Raw genomic sequence first — 20,187 nt, forward strand, 5'->3', positions numbered from 1 at the left:
ACTTAGGAGGGTATCTTCAGATATTTTACCCGATTCACCACCTTCTCTCATCTCCCACTAAAGATGCGTTATCAGGCCCCGCTGGTTATTCCTGAACAAGCACTATGGCTTGTATAGTTCTCGTCTCAGAAATCTGAAAACCCTTTGCGGAATCTAAGAAGTTTATCTATGGCAGACTTCAGTGAAAGCAAAGTAGATTTCCATCTGAGCCTTTCCTTACATCTTCTTTTTCTTTTCTCTCTCTTCTTTTAGGTGACTTTACCACTCACTGATAATACCGCAAGGTGGGACGAGCAAGGAAAAGTAAACTCCCCTTACTGCAGCCACTTACTTAGTTACCTACACAACTCTTGACAATAATGTTGGGAGAGCCAATTAGTATTGTTTCGAATTACAACGTATTTAATATAGTTTTCACACGTCCATGCTCTTCTGTTACGTGGTAAATAAACAGGAAAAATACGAAATGAAAACGAATGCAGAAGAATGCCAGTGGTTCGCACCAACACACTCCATCAGAAGAGGTCCGCAGCCCTGGGAGGCCCAACAATGGAGTCCTGGGCAGGAGTCGAGGGGATAAAGTTTTCATCAAGAGTCAGCTGATACGGGCGCCTGGGTGGCTCAGGGGTTTAAGCCTCTGCCTTCAGCTCGGGTCCTGATCTCGGGGTCCTGGGATCGAGCCCCTCATCGGGTTCTCTGCTCAGCGGGGAGCCTGCTTCTCCCTCTCTCTCTGCCTGCCTTCTGCCTACTTGTGATCTCTCTCTATCAAATAAATAAATAAAAATCTTAAAAAAAAAAAAAAAGAGTCAGCTGATAATCGCTGTGACTCTACGAAGTCTCTGTTCCAGGTCTCTTCATCCTGAGGAGAGGAGAGCTGAATCTCGGGCAAGTTTGGGAGACTTACAACCCTAACAGGCCCAGGCAGCTGAGTTTCACAAGACAAAGAGGGGAAAACGAAGGGTGAGAGAGAAGTGGACAATTTATTGAGCACGTATGTGTAACACAGGCCAAGGACGACACAGGAGGTTTAATACATGTTGTATCTCATGTAACTCAGAGGGTAGAGGGGAAGCGTCTGGGCAGTAAAACTAAACTGAAGTATGTGTACATGTGCTCTACGAGTCCTAACACGTGTAGTTAGTACGCTTTTTAAAATCTGATACCCCAAGAAAGGGCCAGACTTTTATCAAAGACGTCTAGAATTTCAATAACTTGTTTTCACCCCTATAAAAGTAGAAAGTGCAAATTAAATCAGAAAAAAAAAGTAGTAGAAATAAAATCCCTCAGGAAATCACTCAAGAAAACCAGCAGACTCGCTCCTCTACCACACCGGCTGTGGAGGACCACGTGGGGTAGTGGCGGGCCTCCCCCTCGTGAGGGGCCGGGCCAAGGGCGAAACACTGCCTCAGTGCCTTGCCGAGCAGGTAACATCCTTTCAACACAGGAGTCACTGCTCTTCCCTTTTCCAATATCCAAAACCTCCACGGAATGGCAAAACATTTCTGCACTATTACACAGGCCAGAAGTATGAATTCTGCAGACGTTATACACGGTTCTCTGAAGATAAAATGAGAAGCTACCTTAGAGTATTTTAAATACCAGGCATTCTGAATATAGGTATGTCTTGTTGATTTCTTAACTGCTGAACACGTTATAGGAAAGAACACTAATAATAAACTAATCCCAGTTTTATTTTTATGTGATTCCTACATCTAACATAAAATCTTAAACATAGGAGGCAATCAATAAACGACTGCTAAATGTAATTGAATTTTCCTGCGTAAAGTGAAATCTTGTGCCTTCCTCGAGGATGTCAACATTTAGGCATGCCAGCTAAGGAAAAGCATAAATGTAGTAACTACAAAAATGCAAAACACTTGGGAAAATGTGAACATATTCCTATTTACTCAAGGACACTCAGGATTTTAATCAAAGTTGGCAAAACAGTATTTAAAAGAGAGAAGGTCTTCGGATTGACACCTGAGGTTGGAGGACACGCAGGTGTCTTCTGGAGCAGAGGCAGGGAGACGGCCGCAGTAACAAAAAGAACCACACATTCGCTGGGGCTCCACCACTGCTGGCACCCTGAGTCAAGTTTCCTGCCCTGGTGGATTCTTTATTTTCACATCTGGGAATTAGAGCTTCAAAAAATCTGTATCAAATTACGTAAAAATACACACATTTTAATAACTCATTAATATTAATTGTTGCTCTTTATGTAGGAAGCGAAATGACAGTGCTTTACACACTGAAAAAAGAAAAGTAGGGAGGGGTTTGATTTAAAAAACAAAAACAAAAAAACAAGAGAAAACTGTTCGGGGTTCATGGTAATCTCCCTAAGGCCCTATTTCCTCTGCCCGGATTTAAATGTATCACAGAAACTCAAGGTAGTCAAAGGGCTAACCATTTCTACAAAATAAAAGAGAGTATCTTTCAAAAATAGCATGTGAAAACTAAGTTCCCCAGCCCCCTCCCACAGCCACAGACCCACAAAAGAGAAAAACAAATAAGCAAAAATAGTACGTCTGTATACTAGGCTCACCAAAGCACATACTCAAAAGGAGTGTTAGAAAAGGAGAAATCATAATGAGATAAATGAAACGAAGGAATGTTCCTCGAAAATGAACTCCAACAGGAAGAACAAAGTCTCCATCATTCGGAAGTAAGCTAGACAAAGCAACATGAAGTAACCTGTCCCTACCCAAGGAAAGGAACAGACTAGGCCATAAACTTACTGGACTAGCCTAAAAGCAAGGACAACGGGACCAGCCATGAATCCTAGTTGAATTGTATCTAGTTTCATTTATTTTTGAGATTGCACTCTTGTCTTACTCCATGTTAGAGTTAGAAACACTCTGGTACGATCTGCTGAGCTGTTTATGCAAACTCTGCTCCAATATTCTTCAAATCATCTTCAAGAATTCACACGAAATGTAAAGTTATAGCCACGGCTATCACTCTTTCAACATCGGTTCCTATTTATGGCAATGTTTTATCTCTTATATAAAGAACTATACAAAAAAATAAGGCATTGGTAGCAAAGATGAAATGCTTTCTTTTAGGCGTTGGAGAATTCGAGCAAATTTATTCAGGACTTGCTTTTTAATCTCATAAAATCTCTGGGTAGTCTCTTCTCCCTAAACCAATTCCCACCACCATTTCTCTGTGTTTGTCGTCAATACCAACACATATCTCCCGGCCGCTCAGCTTAAAAACCTTAAAAGCGTCTATCATTCATCCCTCCCTTTATTTCAACAGTTTTCTCCCTCTGCATGCTCATTGCCAACACTTTTTAATAATCTGACTCAACCCCATTAGTGAGATAATACACCAGCCTCTAAAGTTGTCTCTCTGCCTCCAGTGGTAATAAAGGCATTTTGAAAATAAAGGCTTTGCATAAATAAAAGGCAGGGAATAATTCATTTGTCTTGGAAACCTGAAAGTACCAGACTTTCAAAAATAGAAGAAATGGGGTGCGATCTGGCTTTGAGTGGACAAAACAGATGTCAGGAAGTGCACGACTTTCAAGTTCATGTAATTCACACCCATGACATTCATGAAGACGCTTCCTCTGGGCACAGCCCTTTGCCTTTTACCAGCAGTCTCCAGTGTTAGTTAACTGAAATTTTTACTTATATAAAACCAGACTTTAAAAAATGGGGTCCAATAAATTATTATACCTAATTATTATTATTTCAAAGCCAAATTTCCTCCTGATACAGAGACAGGTAATTACAAAAAATCAACCACATACTTGTGGGGTCATTAGAAGGCATTAACGCGATCACTGCACTCATTATACCCATACCCATGACACGGATGAAGACTCTACTTACATGAGAAATTGGGGGGGGGGGGACAAGAAAGGATCAGTATCGGGGTGTAAGTCTCAGAGAGGGGCGGGGCCTGCTGTGCTCACTCATTCTGGCCTACTTTCAGAGACGACATCTACTGCGGATCAGGCACAGCTGTGTGCCACTGTCCCAGCAGACACCATTCTGGGCTCTGACAGAGGAATAAAATCACAAGCAAAAGTTAAGACTTTTGTAACATACCACGCTACCCAGATCAAACCAGGGAGTCCCAAAGACAGGACGGAAGGTAGGAAGGGAGGGAAGAAGGAAGGAGGAAAAGAAAACACAAAAAGGCAGAAAGGCCGGGGACATGGTTCATGAAAGTGACTTGGGCTCATCGAGAACAAATGCTGGATCGCTAACGTTTCCGTTCACAGTAAATCTCAGTCTAAAAAGTGCGCAGTGTTTGCTCAGTTACTTTCTAGTGCACAAACGTAAACCTGGGGTGTCGGACATCAAGTGGAGGCCTCAGAGAGACCAGGAGGGTCCTCCTTCCACAGTCATGAAATTAAAACCAATTGCTGGTTCAGAGAGCCATCTCCACCAGGTTCCCACTGATCTAGTGGGAAAAGGCACCAGACTGTGCATTGCTCGGGTCAGATGGCATTGCCCTGCAGCTTCTTTGTGTCTTCTTCCTTCCTCCTACCCTACCAGGTGATCATAAAGACGCCCGGTAGACATACTTCTCAACTTCTCCCATGAAATTTTCTCCTTCTCCGGAAACCCCCCCCCCCATACAGATTGCCACACCGATCCCACAGCGGGGAGAGGGAGACCTCCGCAGGCTCTGAGATGTTGTAGTTCGTCCACAAGAAGCCCCTTGGCTCTCCTATGACCTGAATAATAAAGCTACGGACTCAATCGGTTAGCCCCAAATCCCTAAATACGTTCAAAAGTAAATGGTACCCAAAAATGGGAGGGAGACCATTACTGGAGCCACACAGGAGCCATTAGTGAAGAGGGACATGAGCCGGAATCCAAGCTAGGGCTTAAGCCTGTTTGCCTTCAGCAGCATCAGCAGCACAGGGGTCCAGGTTAAAAAATATTACTTTCTCGGAATAAAACCATCATTCCTTCCATACAGGTCATCCTAAACTGCTCATTTCCTTTTTGTGAGAAGAAAAAAACCGGGGGGGGGGGGGGGGGGCTGAAATAAACTACTTCCAGCTAATCATTTTTATAATGATCTGATACAGATATTTAACCATAATATTATTTACTATCATTCTAGTCTAATAATTGGGTACTATTTAAGTAAAGAGAACTCTAGAAAATGAGATCTCTATCAGTAAGGGAACACTAAAAATTATGTACTTAATTTCAGAATGTTCTCACATGCACTGAACACGGACAGAACACACACATGTAGGCACACAGATTCCGCCATACACGACTACTCCTCCGAACACTTAAAAAATTCAAATGGTAGCCTGATAACAAAGCGAAAAGACGCACACACCACAATTTAACATTGGATAAAATTTAGGTCCTGTGGAAAGAGACAACAATAGTACCTGGCACCTTTTTTTTTTTCTTAAATAGAATGCATTATGAAGAAAAGTGGTTGAGAAAGCTTAGTCACTTTTTTGTAGCTTAAAGCTTTTTCTCCCCTCTTTTATTCCAGGCTTAAACAAAGTTCAGTGGGGCATCAAACTGCCTGTTTTAAATTACAGTCTGTATTTTAAAATAGAATGCATGCACGGCATGTTCCTGAAGCTAGGGGGTGGGAGTGTTATTCACGGAAAATTGAAGGCTTGTTGAGTCAATAATCTTCTTTCACACAGTAACAATTTTCAGCTAAAATTTCTTGACCCAAACAAAGGAAAACAAGACCATTCAGTTATTTTACAACAATTTAGAGAAGGCAAAAGAAAAAGATGAGAGAGAGAGACACTTCAAAAAATCCTATATTGCGAGGGAAGAATAAAAAACTTTCCTCTCTACATATATTTATTTCATCTCCTAAACTGGCAGTAAATATTAAAAATAGTTACTTCTAGTCCAAAAGAAAAATAAAAGCCATTAACCAGTCCACACATGTTACTATGAGCTCCTACTGGTTATGTATCTCTTATTACATAAGCGAGACGTCTGGCTTCGGTTACCTACAAAGTGGAAATTTGTAAAGTAAAATCTATTTCCCACCTACCTTGGGCACTACAAAGTCAAACGTACTCAGCCCCTTTCAATGGCCATGCCTGCATATTCGGGGTGCGGGGAAGCCCACTGACCTCTCCAGATACCAGTGAACAGGAGGGGCACCCAGAAGAAAGGAGGAAGGAGGTTTTCTAGCTCAACATGCCAAGAACTGCCTTTTGTAGAAACAGCAGGCTCGAATGAGAAAAGGTACCCCTGAGCAGCAGTCGAGCTAGCATAAAAATTTAAAATTTAAAACCTGAAGGAGCCACACTGCTTGACAAGCTCTCCTACCCAAGGCCCCATGCGAGAATTTCTCACATGCTACTTTCTGCGCTTTATACTCAAGACAAACGCTACTGTTCTCCCCTTTGTGCGTGCAGACCACTCCTGCTTGGGAGAGGCCTGGGGGTCCAGGCGTGGCTCTGGGCTGTGGGCAGGCAGACCCGGGAGGGGCCCGTGCCCAGCCTGTGGGGCCACAGAGAAGGCTCCAGGGCCTCACGCAGCTCATCTGCAGAGCTGCAAGCTGGTGCGAAACCTTCCCATCCCCAATTCGTTATGGCACAATCTGACTTTTCTATCAGCCAGGAATATCTGCATTTTTCATCCCTTACTTAATGAGCCTCATTAATCAACTATAGATCATAGTTATCCTTCTATTATCAAAACCAATATCCTGCAAATCAGTTATGTTTCAGCCTCTCTTCATCTCCAATTTTGTCCAGGGTCTATTTTTTATAGTACTCCTTCATTAATTATTTTAGAATTGACAGTCCCATAAAATGGGTTGAAATTCATTTCCCCCATATTTTAAATGGCAATCTTCAGAATATTATGTGAAAAAAGTTTGCAGGGGTATGCTTAGTTAAAATGTTTTTAAAAGTTAAATGAATTTTTAAAAATAACATACTGCCACTAAGCAAATATCTCAGCTATAATAAATTTAGAATTATCCATTTATTTCAACAGGACTGAAGATCTCAATTTAGAAACACTTTGCACACAAACACTTTAGTTATTTAAAAGCAAACTCCAGTTCTTTTTAAATATTAATTTATTCAAACTTTCCATATATTTAGCCTGCTTTTACCTGGACGAAATCCAAACTGGTGAGGTTTTATTGAGAATTCATTTACAGAACAAACATTTAAGTGGAAGATTATTTTAAAAGGAGAAACCTACTTTCCCACTTCCTACTACTTCTTACCTTGTTCAAGTTGAAGAATTATCCTCTATTTTCGAAATGACTACCAGTATCACAAAAATACTCTAGGGGATAAAATTATAGAACATCACATCTTAAAGAAATAATCTACGTTAGAAAAGAACATTTGTCAAAGTCACTATCACTTTTCCTAAATTCGGACTTTCAAGTAAGGTCTTCACATGTTTCTCTCAACCTTGAACCCAAAAGAACTGATGTCTCCACATGGAGCAGACCAGTTACTAGAATTACGTTTGGGAATATGGTAAAACCTAGGTAAAAAACCCAACTATTACGTGTTCCACTTAAAACTACCAAGAGGGGCACCTGGGTGGCTCAGTGGGTTAAAAGCCTCTGCCTTCGGCTCAGGTCAAGATCCCAGGGTCCTGGAATCGAGCCCCACATCAGGCTCTCTGCTAGGCAGGTAGCCTGCTTCCTTTCCTCTCTCTCTGCCACTCTCTCTGCCTGCTTGGGATCTCTCTCTCTCTCTCTCTCGGTCAAATAAATAAATAAAATCTTAAAAAAAAAAAAAAATCTTTACCAAGATATCAAAATGTCTCTACACTTTCAGTTTCAAAACTATGCCCCTAGATCTGTGGATGTTCCAGCTGACAAGGCACCAGCCTTCAGAAAGCCTCCTGCTCCCTCTCTACAATGTCCGTAACTCCCAGACTCCCCGTACTCTATTAACATTTAGAGAACACTCGTAAACAGCGCATGTCGTCAGTTGCATGCAGGAATTATCAATGCGGACAACAGATTAGGTTTCTCTTTTATTAACTTACAATTTTTTTAATGTTCAGAATGCTTTGAGAAGGCTCAAGCAACAGAAGACAGCTAGATTCTTAACCTTTTACTGAAAACCATCTAAATCGAGTTCCAGATACAAATAAAAAAATTTTGGAAGAGTTCATTCAGCAGCCATATATCTAATTCTTAGCTGGCAGATTTCAACTTTTGCGAAAACCTGCCATCTGACAGGTTGAGATCATAATAACAATTTGTATTTTTAGTTGGGTTGAAAACTTAATAAAAAACAAAATCCAGTTAAAAATGCTTCACCTAGCTTTTTCCAACTGTTCACAGGAACTACATTATCAAATCCACGCACTTAAAATGTCCCCATTAACATATCATCAATATTCATATATGCTTCCAAAGTACATGATCTTTTACCACTAACCAACATAAGTGTCATTAAAGATTTAAAAAACAAACACACACAGAGTATTCTTTTTCAGGAAAGCCAAATCATTGTAGGCTCCGTTGCTAACACTTAACCCCCAAAGAATATTCTTGGTAATACCAGGTCTCCAACCACCCACTTTCAGGCTTCCAATATCCTGTTTAACACCCTCTGTTTCAAAGAACAACCAGCATTTACTACCTCCCTCCTTTCATGAAAGGCCAAAAAACGTTTTTTATCTAAACCTCAATATTCCCTTCTAACTGCAAACTAAACAGAACTACCATAAGCATTATTCTACACAACACATAGGGGTTTTTTGTTTGTTTGTTTGTTTGTTTTTTACTAAAAGATAAAATCCCTTTTAATGTCGATCTCTTTAGATATTTCCTATTTAAAGAAGAAAGGGTCAGAAGACCCGATGGGTTATTAGGATGTGACTGATGGTATTCCGTATCTTAGGTAAAAAGAATAGTGGACCTGCTGCCCGAAACCCACACGGACGGCTGGCCTCTTGGAAGAATGAAACAGATTTGCTGTAACCTGAGGAAAACGAAGGGCTCTTCAGATCCCTGGAGGACAAAGCACCGTGTGCTTAGATCAAGGAAGAAAATCAAACCCTTTGTTTGTTTACTTCCTTGTATACATCTTTATAAATATTTTATTAACAACATACCCATGCCATATTTACTGAAATTAGGATTATTGTTCCTGTCAATTTATTTATTTTTACAATGAAAAGAATGTTTTCATGCTACTAAGAAAAGATATGTTTTTCACACTACTTTTAGCTTAATTACCCGAAAGTGCCCACTTCTTCTATGGAAGCTTAAGGCTACTAGGTAAAATTCAAATGTCATTTTATAATAAGAAAAAATGTTTGGACAAAAACCCCAACCTGCTAATACAGATCACGCACTCATATACTCCTCTACTATCAGAAGCTTTGGAGAACATGGGCTCTCTACTGCTATCACGCCAACACCTTGAAAAAAAATCCCTTCAGCAACGAAAACAGAGTCTGATACTAGAGGAAGAATGTGTTTAAAAGTTTTTACATAGGGGCACCAGAGTGGCTCAGTGGGTTCAGTCTCTTGCCTTCAGCTTGGGTCATGATCTCAGGGTCCTGGGACTGAGCCCCACACTGGGTGCCCTGCTCAGCTGGGGGCCTACTCCCCCCCCCCACCTACTTGTGATCCCTCTGTCAAATAAATAAATGAAATATTTAAAAGAAAAAAAAAGGTTTTACATAAAATCTATTAGGAAAATACTGAACAAGACATAATAAATATTCTGAAAAGATCCTCGTCTAATAGGGGAGTCAAGACAGCTATAAAAATAAGTGTAATAAAATAAACAGTAATAGCACAAGCAATGAAAATATATCAAAAGATCCAACAACAAAGTATACTAAATAATATTTGGGGAGTTATCTTAAAATAGCAATTGAGATATACTCAATGTTTTTAAGATAAAGAGCTAATAAGTTATAGCTTTTGGTGGTGGTGGTGGGGGGGGCCCCTCCACAGTGTATTTTGCTTAAATGCTGGCTTCATTTCATATCAATAATAGAGGTAGGAAAAAATACAGAATGTGCTTGAATTTCAAGTGATACTATTCCCAGGAGATAGAGTTTTTCAAGCTACTTTTAATATCTGCTATATGCTAAGATTTGCTGGAAATTATAGTATAAGGAGTATGTACGCTAAAGTGTCTCAATGCGGGAAAAGCTGTATGATTAAGAAGTATAGCAATCAGTGGACATTATTAAGAAAGATCTGTTCTAAGCTTAGATCAGAGTAAATTAAGTGGTAAGTAAATATCACTGGTCATGGCCCCAAGACAACAAGAGGACAAATATTAATTTATCAGTTATTTGCTTTACTGTGGATGATCTGAAGATTTAAGTCAGCTGGAACATAACTGCTTTGGCTACTGAAGATCACCAAGAATTTGATGACATGCAAATACAGAGAGACACCAGTTCAAACAACGGTGAGTGGACAACTTACTGGAAGGTCACTTTATAGCTCAAGCAGAAAGGCATTAAAAATATCTTGATTTCTTGTAACAGAAATTTAACCACGTAACAAATATGCTAAAGAAAATATGACACGTAACGAAATTATTATAAAACCTAACCCAATATAATAAAAAAGATTAAGAAATAATTACTAGAGAAGCTTCCTTCTTCACAGTCACATATACTCTAAAGAACAATCATACATTAGTATCACTATACCACACTTTTTAGAATGTAAAGGTAACACCCACAGTTTCCTTATTCCAAGTTACAAACTAGAGGTTACAAATATGATGGATTATCTCTAAGTAAGAAGACAAAATTTACATTATTGACACTTCAATAAAAAAATGCAGCATAACTCTACAAACTACCCAACAGGAAATTCAGATATGATACAGTTTCATGGTATGTACAGTATCAACTTAGTCAAGTTGGAGAACTAAAATATTTAACAGAAGTAACACTAAAAACATCCGGACACTAGAGTCAAGTAGAATCCCAACAAATGTCCCCCGCAAACCGTGATGACCTTGTCTATAACACCAAACACATCGATGCAGCATCCACATAGCTCAGAATGTATCAGTAAACCCCGTACAGAACTTTCTACACAAATGAAGCCTGTTGAAAGAAAAGCGTCTTGCTAAAATTCATGTAAATAAAGCCAATTTTCACCCGATCTACAGTTTGTTCTTTGTTCAGTAACTGGTATGTCCATATACTCACCCCAAAACCTGGAAATTCTGCTCTCTAAAAAAATAATGAAATGTTCCTGAGTCAATCAGCATCTTATTTACCTGCGAGAGCTACAAAAACAGAAAGAAAACACCAACTGGGGCATTTCTTTTTTTTTATTAGCTCATAAGAAAATTTATGTGATGAACAACTTTCGATCCTCTGGGGAATTAGGCATGGTAAAGAGTAAGGAAGAAAGCAAGCCATTACATGTACACAAACAGAACAATTCAGAAAAACATAAACTATTGATGAATATATCGGCTCACTTCCTAAAATGCTTTTAGCCCCCTTTTCATAATTAACTTAAAAAGCACCATCCCAGAGCAGAACTCTTCAGTTTTCTGGGACAACCGTATTTCACTCCTTCCCTAACTATGCTATAGCTAGCTGACTATCAACTGCCCATTTCAGGGCAGAGCCATGAGAAGAAGGAGAGCCTAGTGAGGGACTCCAAAGGTCAAGTGCACATGAGGAAAGCAGCACACCACAAACTGTTCTCCTGGCTACATAAAAACGTCTATCAGTTTATAACAAATGTTTCCACATGTGTAACAGTCCGCTTCACCAGCCAAAGGCACATCTACAAAGTTGGGTTTCTCTTAGAACAACAGAAATCTGGTAGGGAGTAAAAGTGGAATTCATTGTCCATCTGCTTCCCGCGAGTCCATTTAAATTTCCTAAAACCATAAGCCAATTTCCAAATACTTGGCAAATGTTACACATATCAACAGTGCTCACCTGTGTGCGTGCGTACACACACACACACACATACACACACACACACACACACACACACAAACTACACGCTTACCAAGCTATGAATTGTGTGCTAAAGAAAAAAGAGCATAAAACACAGAATCTATCACCTCTTTCATTCCTTCAGAAACCAAGTAACTAGATAATAAATACTCCAAGGTGACTACAAAATACCACAATAAATTCACTCATCACAGAAATAAAAGCTAAAAAATCAGGATGTCAAAAACATGTGCATCAGCTTTGAAGATACTAGACACACTGTAACCATGACTTACCTTATAACTTAAACACAGGTTCTCTGTGCATACCAATTGTCATGTAGCACATTCATTACAAATGCTGGTTCTCACATGTTTAGCAGTAATATAATAAAACTTAATGTAAAATATTTGAAACTCGAATTAAAATCATTGTCTAGCTTGAACTCCCATCTTAAATGAAAATAAAGATTAAGGAATAAGAATAATTCTTCAAATCAAAAACATTTTAACAAGAAAATAAATACAAAAATTTATTTGCACAGATGTATTCTTTTAGTTTATAAGGAAAGCCTCATTTAAATTAGGCTGCTCATTAAAAAAACAGATGAACTGTATTTACAGGCCTCAACATGATTTCCTAGAATGTAGCCACTACTCTAATCAATAGATACCCCAATCACCACACAGTATTTGCTGGTGAAAATGCTTAAAAGCTGCTTTTGCCAAATTTAAATGAAAATTCTTTTAGGTGGAAAAGGACTGGGTGATTTCTCATGACATAAAGTCCCACAAGATGGTTTGTCTCATTCACCGGATGCTTTATCTCATTCATCATTGATATCCTTTGCCAAGTGGGAATTTCATTCCATTTAACTCTTACATTGGACACCACTGTTCCATATCACGACCAGGAAGCAAAAGGCTAAGCGAAGCACAACTGTACAACAGAAACACTTTTTTGCCACAAAACCCATCCGCTGAATATGCCTTCCAACTGGACTAAGAGATACCTACAAATGAAAGAGACTTATCCAAGACCACACAGCTCTTGAGAAGAAAGCCCTAAAAAAGTTAATAAATCACAAATATATCTGAATTCTAGAAACTTCTCCCCCAAGATTTAATATAAAGTAGAACAAACAAAAACAAGAGCTCTTTTAAAAAATTTTTGACTCATTACATTTCCAAATCAGCACATTAATGCCTTACTGGTAAACTTGATGGTCTTTCTTGTTGTATCAAGTTCAAGTCTTCATGGTTAGGTTTTCCAGGAGCCAAAGGAGGTTGAGACCTAGTTCCATAGCCTTCCTGAGACATGTCCTGAACAAACACAAATATAAAGCACTTCATAAATATCTCATTGATTTGTAACCAAAACAAAAGAAAGGGTAATCACAAACTGTCAACTGGTATTACACTTAAGCAGACATATACATGTTATACTTATCATTTAACATTTTATGGAGAGTAGAAACAAAAGACAAAGCTGTGAATCAAGAGTAAAAACACTTATTTTTATTTTGAATATATATATATATGTATACACACACCAACTAAATTTATTATGAGGTCATACAAACTAAACACTGTATTTGAGTTTTGCAGGAAGGTAACAATCAGTAAAAGATGGGGAAGGAGGTCAGCTATGATCAAACTCTCTTTTAAACAGAGCAAACCCACTAGTGTTACTGCTTAATTCTGATTTTGGTTGAGCTGCCTTTAATATTACCTTGAAAAATGTTAAAATAATTAATGAAAACTTTATTAACAACCGACTTTTAGTATGTCCCCTCAATAACCCAAAAAACAACATAGTTATTAAGCTCACAGTATCCTGGGGTTTCTACAAAACCAATAAACATTCATGTATAGAATTCCATATGTTCACGTGGCACAGTTTCCAGAGAACCACAATAAAGAATAAAACAGCAGTGGGGAAACAAAACACGCCCCAAAAAACCTGCTGAGGTATGAGAAACTTATCATTAACATGGCCTTTCTGGCATCCTGTTGAACACTTTTCCAGGAGGTATTCTGCATGGTTTGAGTATTCTGCTGAAATACTATTATATAAACCGAATACCACACCACACCAAACTTACTATGTACCCCTTCTCTGGCTGTTTAACTATGTATGTTCAGCTACTAAACATTCTACCACCATTTACACCCAAAGTCAAACAGTAGGACAGAATACAAAATACTTATTATAGCATGTCTTAATTGGCACTGAAAGTTGAAGAACCAGTTTCTGAGTGGAGAAAAAAAAAGAATAGAAAGTATCACTTAAAAACAGAATTTTCTCCCTTGGCCCGTCAGTGTTAGTATTAAGGAAACATTATACACAGGTTCTACTTCTGTTGAATTCTCAAAATCTTACTTTAAAAATTAATGTTTATTAGTTGAAGCCCTATAAAAAGCTTCTGCTGCCCCACCCCTTTCTCACACAGTATACACTTAAAATTACATGGCTTCTTAAGCCAAAAACTTTGGACCAATAGCTAGTTCTACAAAGCACACAAACTGTACAAATTAGGTTTAACCAGGCAAGTGCTGATTTTAAACAGGCTGAGTAAGAAAGAGCATGCCAACAATACCGCATTTCCCAAGCAACCCTTCCGTCCTTTAAATAAAGCTACGCACACACACACACAAAATTCATAAAAATATCTAACCTCTAAAAGGAATGCACAATGTCTAGTCAGTACTATGCTTTTGTAAGAGAATTAAAGCCCAGTTGTCGTGAGTTTTAATCTGGTAACAGTTAGGTGAGGCCTCAGAGAGCACGTGCAGTCCAGGACACCCAAAAGGGTAGTTCTTCAATCTGGCTGCCAGTCGGGGGTAACAATTAGGCTGTGGGGGACCAAAGCTGAGGCTAAAAGATGATTACCACTCCCACTGCCTCCCCCCTGCCCCCAGCACCGAAGCTTCCGGATCCCAGACCTCCACTTGTCACACAGACTTCCTGCTGGGTGCCCCGCAGGTTCCTTTAGATTAACAGTGAGGATTTCAAATCAAGTAGGGCACAAGGCCTCCATTCAGGGCCTTCACCCTGGTACAAAAAAAAAAGAGAACCCCACAAAGGTGCTGGACAGTCTCACAATGGGCAAACAAATGAGCAGACCCCTGCCAGTTCCTCAAATACACGCGTGTGCGCACACAGAGTTTATGGGCAGGGCTCGGACACTTTTTTTTTTTTTTTTTTTTTAAAGTAAACGTCGATTAAGAAACAGGAACAGACTCACATGCCCTATGCTTATTAGCCTTTTAAATGTTTTTTATTTTCTCTTTGTAGCTAAATGAACTGATTTTTAAAAGAGTTGAAAGAGACCATTACAACTATAATGAATACACATTTCAATTTAGATACTGTCCCCTCTAAAATAAGCAACACTGAGCTAATAGACTAAGAAAGCTATCAGAACATTTTACTATGGCTTTACATTTCACTTTTTAAGGCTTTAAAAGTTCAAAATAATTAGATTCTACCGAAGTCTCAAACACTACTCCTAACCACAAGAGGCTTTCAATTATTAAATTCAGTTGGAAATAAAACTGAAAGAAAATTTAGTGAGAACTGCTGAAACGGGAACTTGTTCTGCCTCAATTTATGTTGAAACATAAGGATTAATTTAACGGAGAAAACATCCAGAAAAGGTACCAAGTTTTAACCTGAAACAATCATCATCCATATATAATTCACGTGGGGGCTATAAAGTCTACATCTGGCAGCTTTAATAGAGATAGAAAGGTTATACTCTATAGCAAACCTGAGCTTTTTCCCCTTCAGAGCTATATTTATTTTCTAGTATGGACTTATTTTCACCTCAGGAAGAGTAGCAGCAATGAGTAATTTAATAGACAGTAAGAGGGCAATGTCACTTTCAGAAAATAAAGAGTATGTTCAGCGCTGCATTTTATACACAGATGACAAACACACAGCCTTACATTCTTAACACATCGTTGCCATCTCCGGTCATTTACAAGTCCGAGCTAGTCCACACTAGTGTGTACAGCACACACTATTACACACACACTATTCCTATATTCCTCAACCGCGCGTATACAGAGCCCTGGCTACTTCAGAGAGGCTCTCACTGTGAGAATTCTGCAACACAGAAGAACCACAAGTGGGGAATGTGGTTTACCCCTTCCCAGTTCTTTATCAATATTCGTTTTCGTCACCTCACCCACAAACTCTGAACCATTGATGGATTCTGGTTTTAACTTCTTTATGTTATGAGTCAAAGGTAAAGGGAGACTGACTCAGAAAACAACCAAGGCGTGAAGAGAGCTTGGGCTAGGGGTATGTACACATCTGTGTCCTAAGTTCTCACATAGGTGTTTCTTTTAACAGACATGGTGGACGTCTCCTGAACGCCCGGTGTGGAGCACTGCCTTTACTGGGTACTTCACAGCTTGTAGTGTGAGCTCGAGCAGGCAGGAAACACTCGGGTCCCACTCATATCCTAAGGAAGAAGAAGATCAAAACTGTCACATGGGTCTACTGTCAAGGCCAAGAACCTGAGGGCTTCTGCTTTCTTTATGATGAAATGAATTAAGGACAAATGGCAACATAAGACTTTAAAGAAAATGTAGAATAAAATGTCAAGGACACTTTTTTTTTTAAAGATTTAATTATTTAATTTATTTAATTTAAAGATTTAATTTATTTATTTGTCAGAGAGAGAGAGAGAACACAGACAGGCAGAGCGGCAGGCAGAGGCAGAGGCAGAGGCAGAGGGAGAAGCAGGCTCCCTGCCGAGCAAGGAGCCTGAATCGGGACTCAGTCCCTGGACGCTGGGATCATGACCTGAGCTGAAGGCAGCCACTTAACCTACTGAGACACCCAGGCGTCCCATGTCAAGGACACTTTTTAAGAAAAAAATAAAAAGGGAAAATGTTCCCATGGAGAGTTCAAAGGATACAAAGCACCAAACTCTGGAAAGAGCGACCACCTCCTTCCCAGGCTGCCCTCCACAAGGGCTGCTGCCCACAAGCTGTTATTTCTCTTTCCACAACTGCCCAATGTGTTACCAAGTATGAGCGTGAATTTAAATCCTTTGTCCTTTAAACACAGTGCGGTGTATGTCCTGTACACAGCGTATTTTTTGGTCCCTTAACAGTATGTTTTGGAGCTCGTTCCATATCTGCACCTAAATGTCCGTTCTCTTCTCACTGCTACGTGGTGCTGCGCGGTCAGTCCTGTGGCCTGTTCCACCAGTCCCCTCCTGAGGGGCACTGAGGTTGTTCCCTGTCTTTCCCTACCTCATGTGGCACCACGATAAAAGCCCGCTCCACAATACAAACCGCCGGAAGACCGGGCCGGGCCCAGGCGGGAGGCGGCCGCGGGGTGAGGATGACGGGTGGTCGAGAGCACACCTCAGTCCCAGACACACAAGTGAGACTAAGGGGCCGGGGACGGTGAAGTCAATAAACTAGCAAAAAGCCGTCTAGAACACTTGGTAATTTTCTGGTTACTTAAGGAAGGTTTTTCCAACAATCACATAAATTAGAGACGCGCTACAAATAGCACGCGTATAGCTACTGCAACAGTCCAGACTGACGTGACGGACCCGAACGGACTCCTAACACCCTGCGACATCTAGGTCAGGATAAACATCTTGCACCTTTTTTTCCCCTGCTTTGGAAACTCCCATCATCAGTTCCAACGACTAAGGGGAAAAGAAGTGGCCCCGGCACAGAAGACACTGTAGTGGGAGGGGATGGGGATGACGTCACCGCCACAGAGAAAATGCCCCATGGCCATGCCGGGCGGCCAGTCGTGTGAAATCATTACTCTGATCAAGACACTTGGCTTGCTACTGACCCCCTCAGCTTTTGTTTGTAGAAAAATAAATGTAAAATATCCTTCCCCAAAGGAAAGCAATATAAATCTATAAAATATCCACTTCAGAATGGTACAATCGCTCCTCTGCCTCCTCAGGAACACCCTAATGGAAATGTCATTAACAAAGACAGCGGACACTTGCCGGCGGGGCTCTGTGACCCGTCGCATGCGTGGTCCACCGGTACCACAGCCCCATGAGATAGTCCCTAGCATCATCCTGTTTTTTACCACAAGGAAGCAAAAGCTTAATGACGTGCACGGCTCAGGTCTATGCACAGCCAGCATCTCAGTGTGATGGACAAATATTCAGTTCTATCCTAACTGCTCTGGAGACCACTGGAAGCCTCAAACACTATTACATAACAAGGACTTAATACAATTTTAATTTTTTAAAGGCATTACCCTACTCTTCCATATAGTCTCCTAAATTCCCCTTTCAGAAATTATGAATCTTATGTGTTTTTATACATGGGACAGCTCCAAAATATCCAGTTACAATATTGTGAATCAGTAAGAGATACTAACATTTTTAACACTCCCACAAAGTTGAATATATAAAACCATTCTCTCTGCCACTCATTACCAGTGCAGAGTTATTTGAAGTCCACAGGCTGACAGAAAGCAGAACAAGGAGACTCAGCCTTCCCAGATTATGTTCATTTAAGGCTCCTCTGCTGGTTCTGCTCTTTCTGTCCGTCCCCTAAAACCTGGTGTCCCTCAGATCTGTACTCCAAAGATTCTACCCACGCTGATCCCTGGATGGGGACGATTCCCAAATCTCTACTTCAACTCCCACATACTTTCACTGCACTACCAACACTGCTGCTTGAGGGCAGAGCCCCTTCCACACACTGTGCCAGGGAAGGACTGCCCCCCTCTTCGGCTTGCCACCTGGTCAGGGGCCTCCCTCTCTACAGGGAACTTCTCAGAGTTTTTTTATCTTCCACCATCCAGCCCTCTGCCACACTGCCACATCCCACGTCACTGCGAGGTCCACCCTCTTTTGTTTTTACCCCCGACAGCCAGTCCTCTCCTTGGGCCACTTTTCACGACAGCCCCTAGTCCACCATGTCACCAAAGCGGACCTGCTAAAATACAAATGGTCACAGCGCCCACTGCGTGGGAAGGGCCTCCTCCTGGGGTGCCTAGGTGGCTCGGCCGGTTGAGCGTCCGACTCTTGGTTTCAGCTCAGGTCCTGATCTTGGGGTCATGGGATCCAGCCCTGCGCTGGGCCCTGTGCTCAGCAGGGAGTCTGCCTGAGAGTCTGTCCCTCTACCCCAGCCCCTGCTCCCACTCCCACTGGTGTTCTCTCTCTGAATTAAATAAATAAATGTAAAATAAATAAATAAAAGTTTGTTTATTTATTTATTATACAGAATGAAATCCACAGCCCAGCTGGGCACTGACGAGTCGGGCAAATACCCTCCAGCTGCTGCCCCAGATTCTTGCTGGTCTTACCCGGGCCCACTGCTCGTCCGCACACCATCACCCACTCGATTGCTCCCAAGCTCCCACGGTGCCACGCGTCTATGGGGAGCAGCTCTCTTGGTCTAACTTGGTCCCGAGTGGATGCCTTTCCTTCTGTGCCTGCAAAGCATCTGGCTGTCCTTGAGATCCTGCCAAACATTAACCCCAGCATGCCCGCAAACAAACCCTCACACCAACTTTGGATGTCCTCTTCTTAAAGAATTTACAATGCTGAGGGGGCATGCGCGGGGAGTCGTTTAAGTGTCTGCCTCTTAATTTTGGCTCACGTCATGGTCTCAGGGTTGTGAGATCGAATTGTGGGTCAGGCTCCATGCTGAGAGTGCAGCCTGTTTCAGATTCTCTTTCTCTTTCTCCCTCTCCCTCTGTCCCTTCCCCCCAACCCCCAACTCCTGTGCACCCTTTCTCCCAAAATAAATAAATAAATAAATAATTTTTTGAAAAGAATTTACAATGCTGTATTTCAGCTATTTGTTTGTGTATCTCTTGGACTGGATTCTTACTTCCTCTTGGGCTCCCAGTGCCAAGCACGGACAGGTATTCAGTAAGAAGCTGGTGAATGATTGACTGAAAGGCTTTGAAAAGCTTACACTTAGAATTAGATGTACCAGTACAAAAATAAATGTAGGAGGACAAAATAAAACTGAACAAAACTTGGGATCCTGCCCAAGAATATTTATCATGTTAACAGCTACATTGCCTGGAACCAATGTGCTACAAAACACATTTTACGGGGCGCCTGGGTGGCTCAGCGGGTTAAGCCTCTGCCTTCAGCCCAGGTCATGATCCCAGTGTCCTGGGATCGAGCCCCGCATCGGACTCTCTGCTCACTGCAGAGCCTGCTTCTCTCTCTCTCTCTCTGCCTGCCTCTCTGCCTACTTGTGTTCTCTGTCAAATAAATAAATAAAATCTTTAAACAAAAAACAAATTTTGCTGTTTGTTACTGGCGGTCTTGAATATAGTAAAA

The 20,187-nt window shown here is 40.8% G+C and overlaps 1 protein-coding gene across 7 annotated transcripts in view; it reads right to left on the minus strand.

The window, feature by feature from the left end:
- ARID1B (AT-rich interaction domain 1B) overlaps positions 1–20,187 on the minus strand; it is a 443,861-nt gene that overhangs the window by 271,875 nt on the left and 151,799 nt on the right. For all 7 annotated transcript variants that reach the window (XM_044243328.1, XM_044243320.1, XM_044243293.1 and 4 more), the window contains exon 4: positions 13,094–13,204. In XM_044243328.1, coding sequence (XP_044099263.1) covers positions 13,094–13,204 — 111 coding nt within the window. The remainder of the gene's footprint in view (positions 1–13,093; positions 13,205–20,187) is intronic.

Source organism: Neovison vison, chromosome 1 (genome assembly GCF_020171115.1).
Source record: "Neovison vison isolate M4711 chromosome 1, ASM_NN_V1, whole genome shotgun sequence".
Classification (NCBI taxonomy): domain Eukaryota; kingdom Metazoa; phylum Chordata; class Mammalia; order Carnivora; family Mustelidae; genus Neogale; species Neogale vison.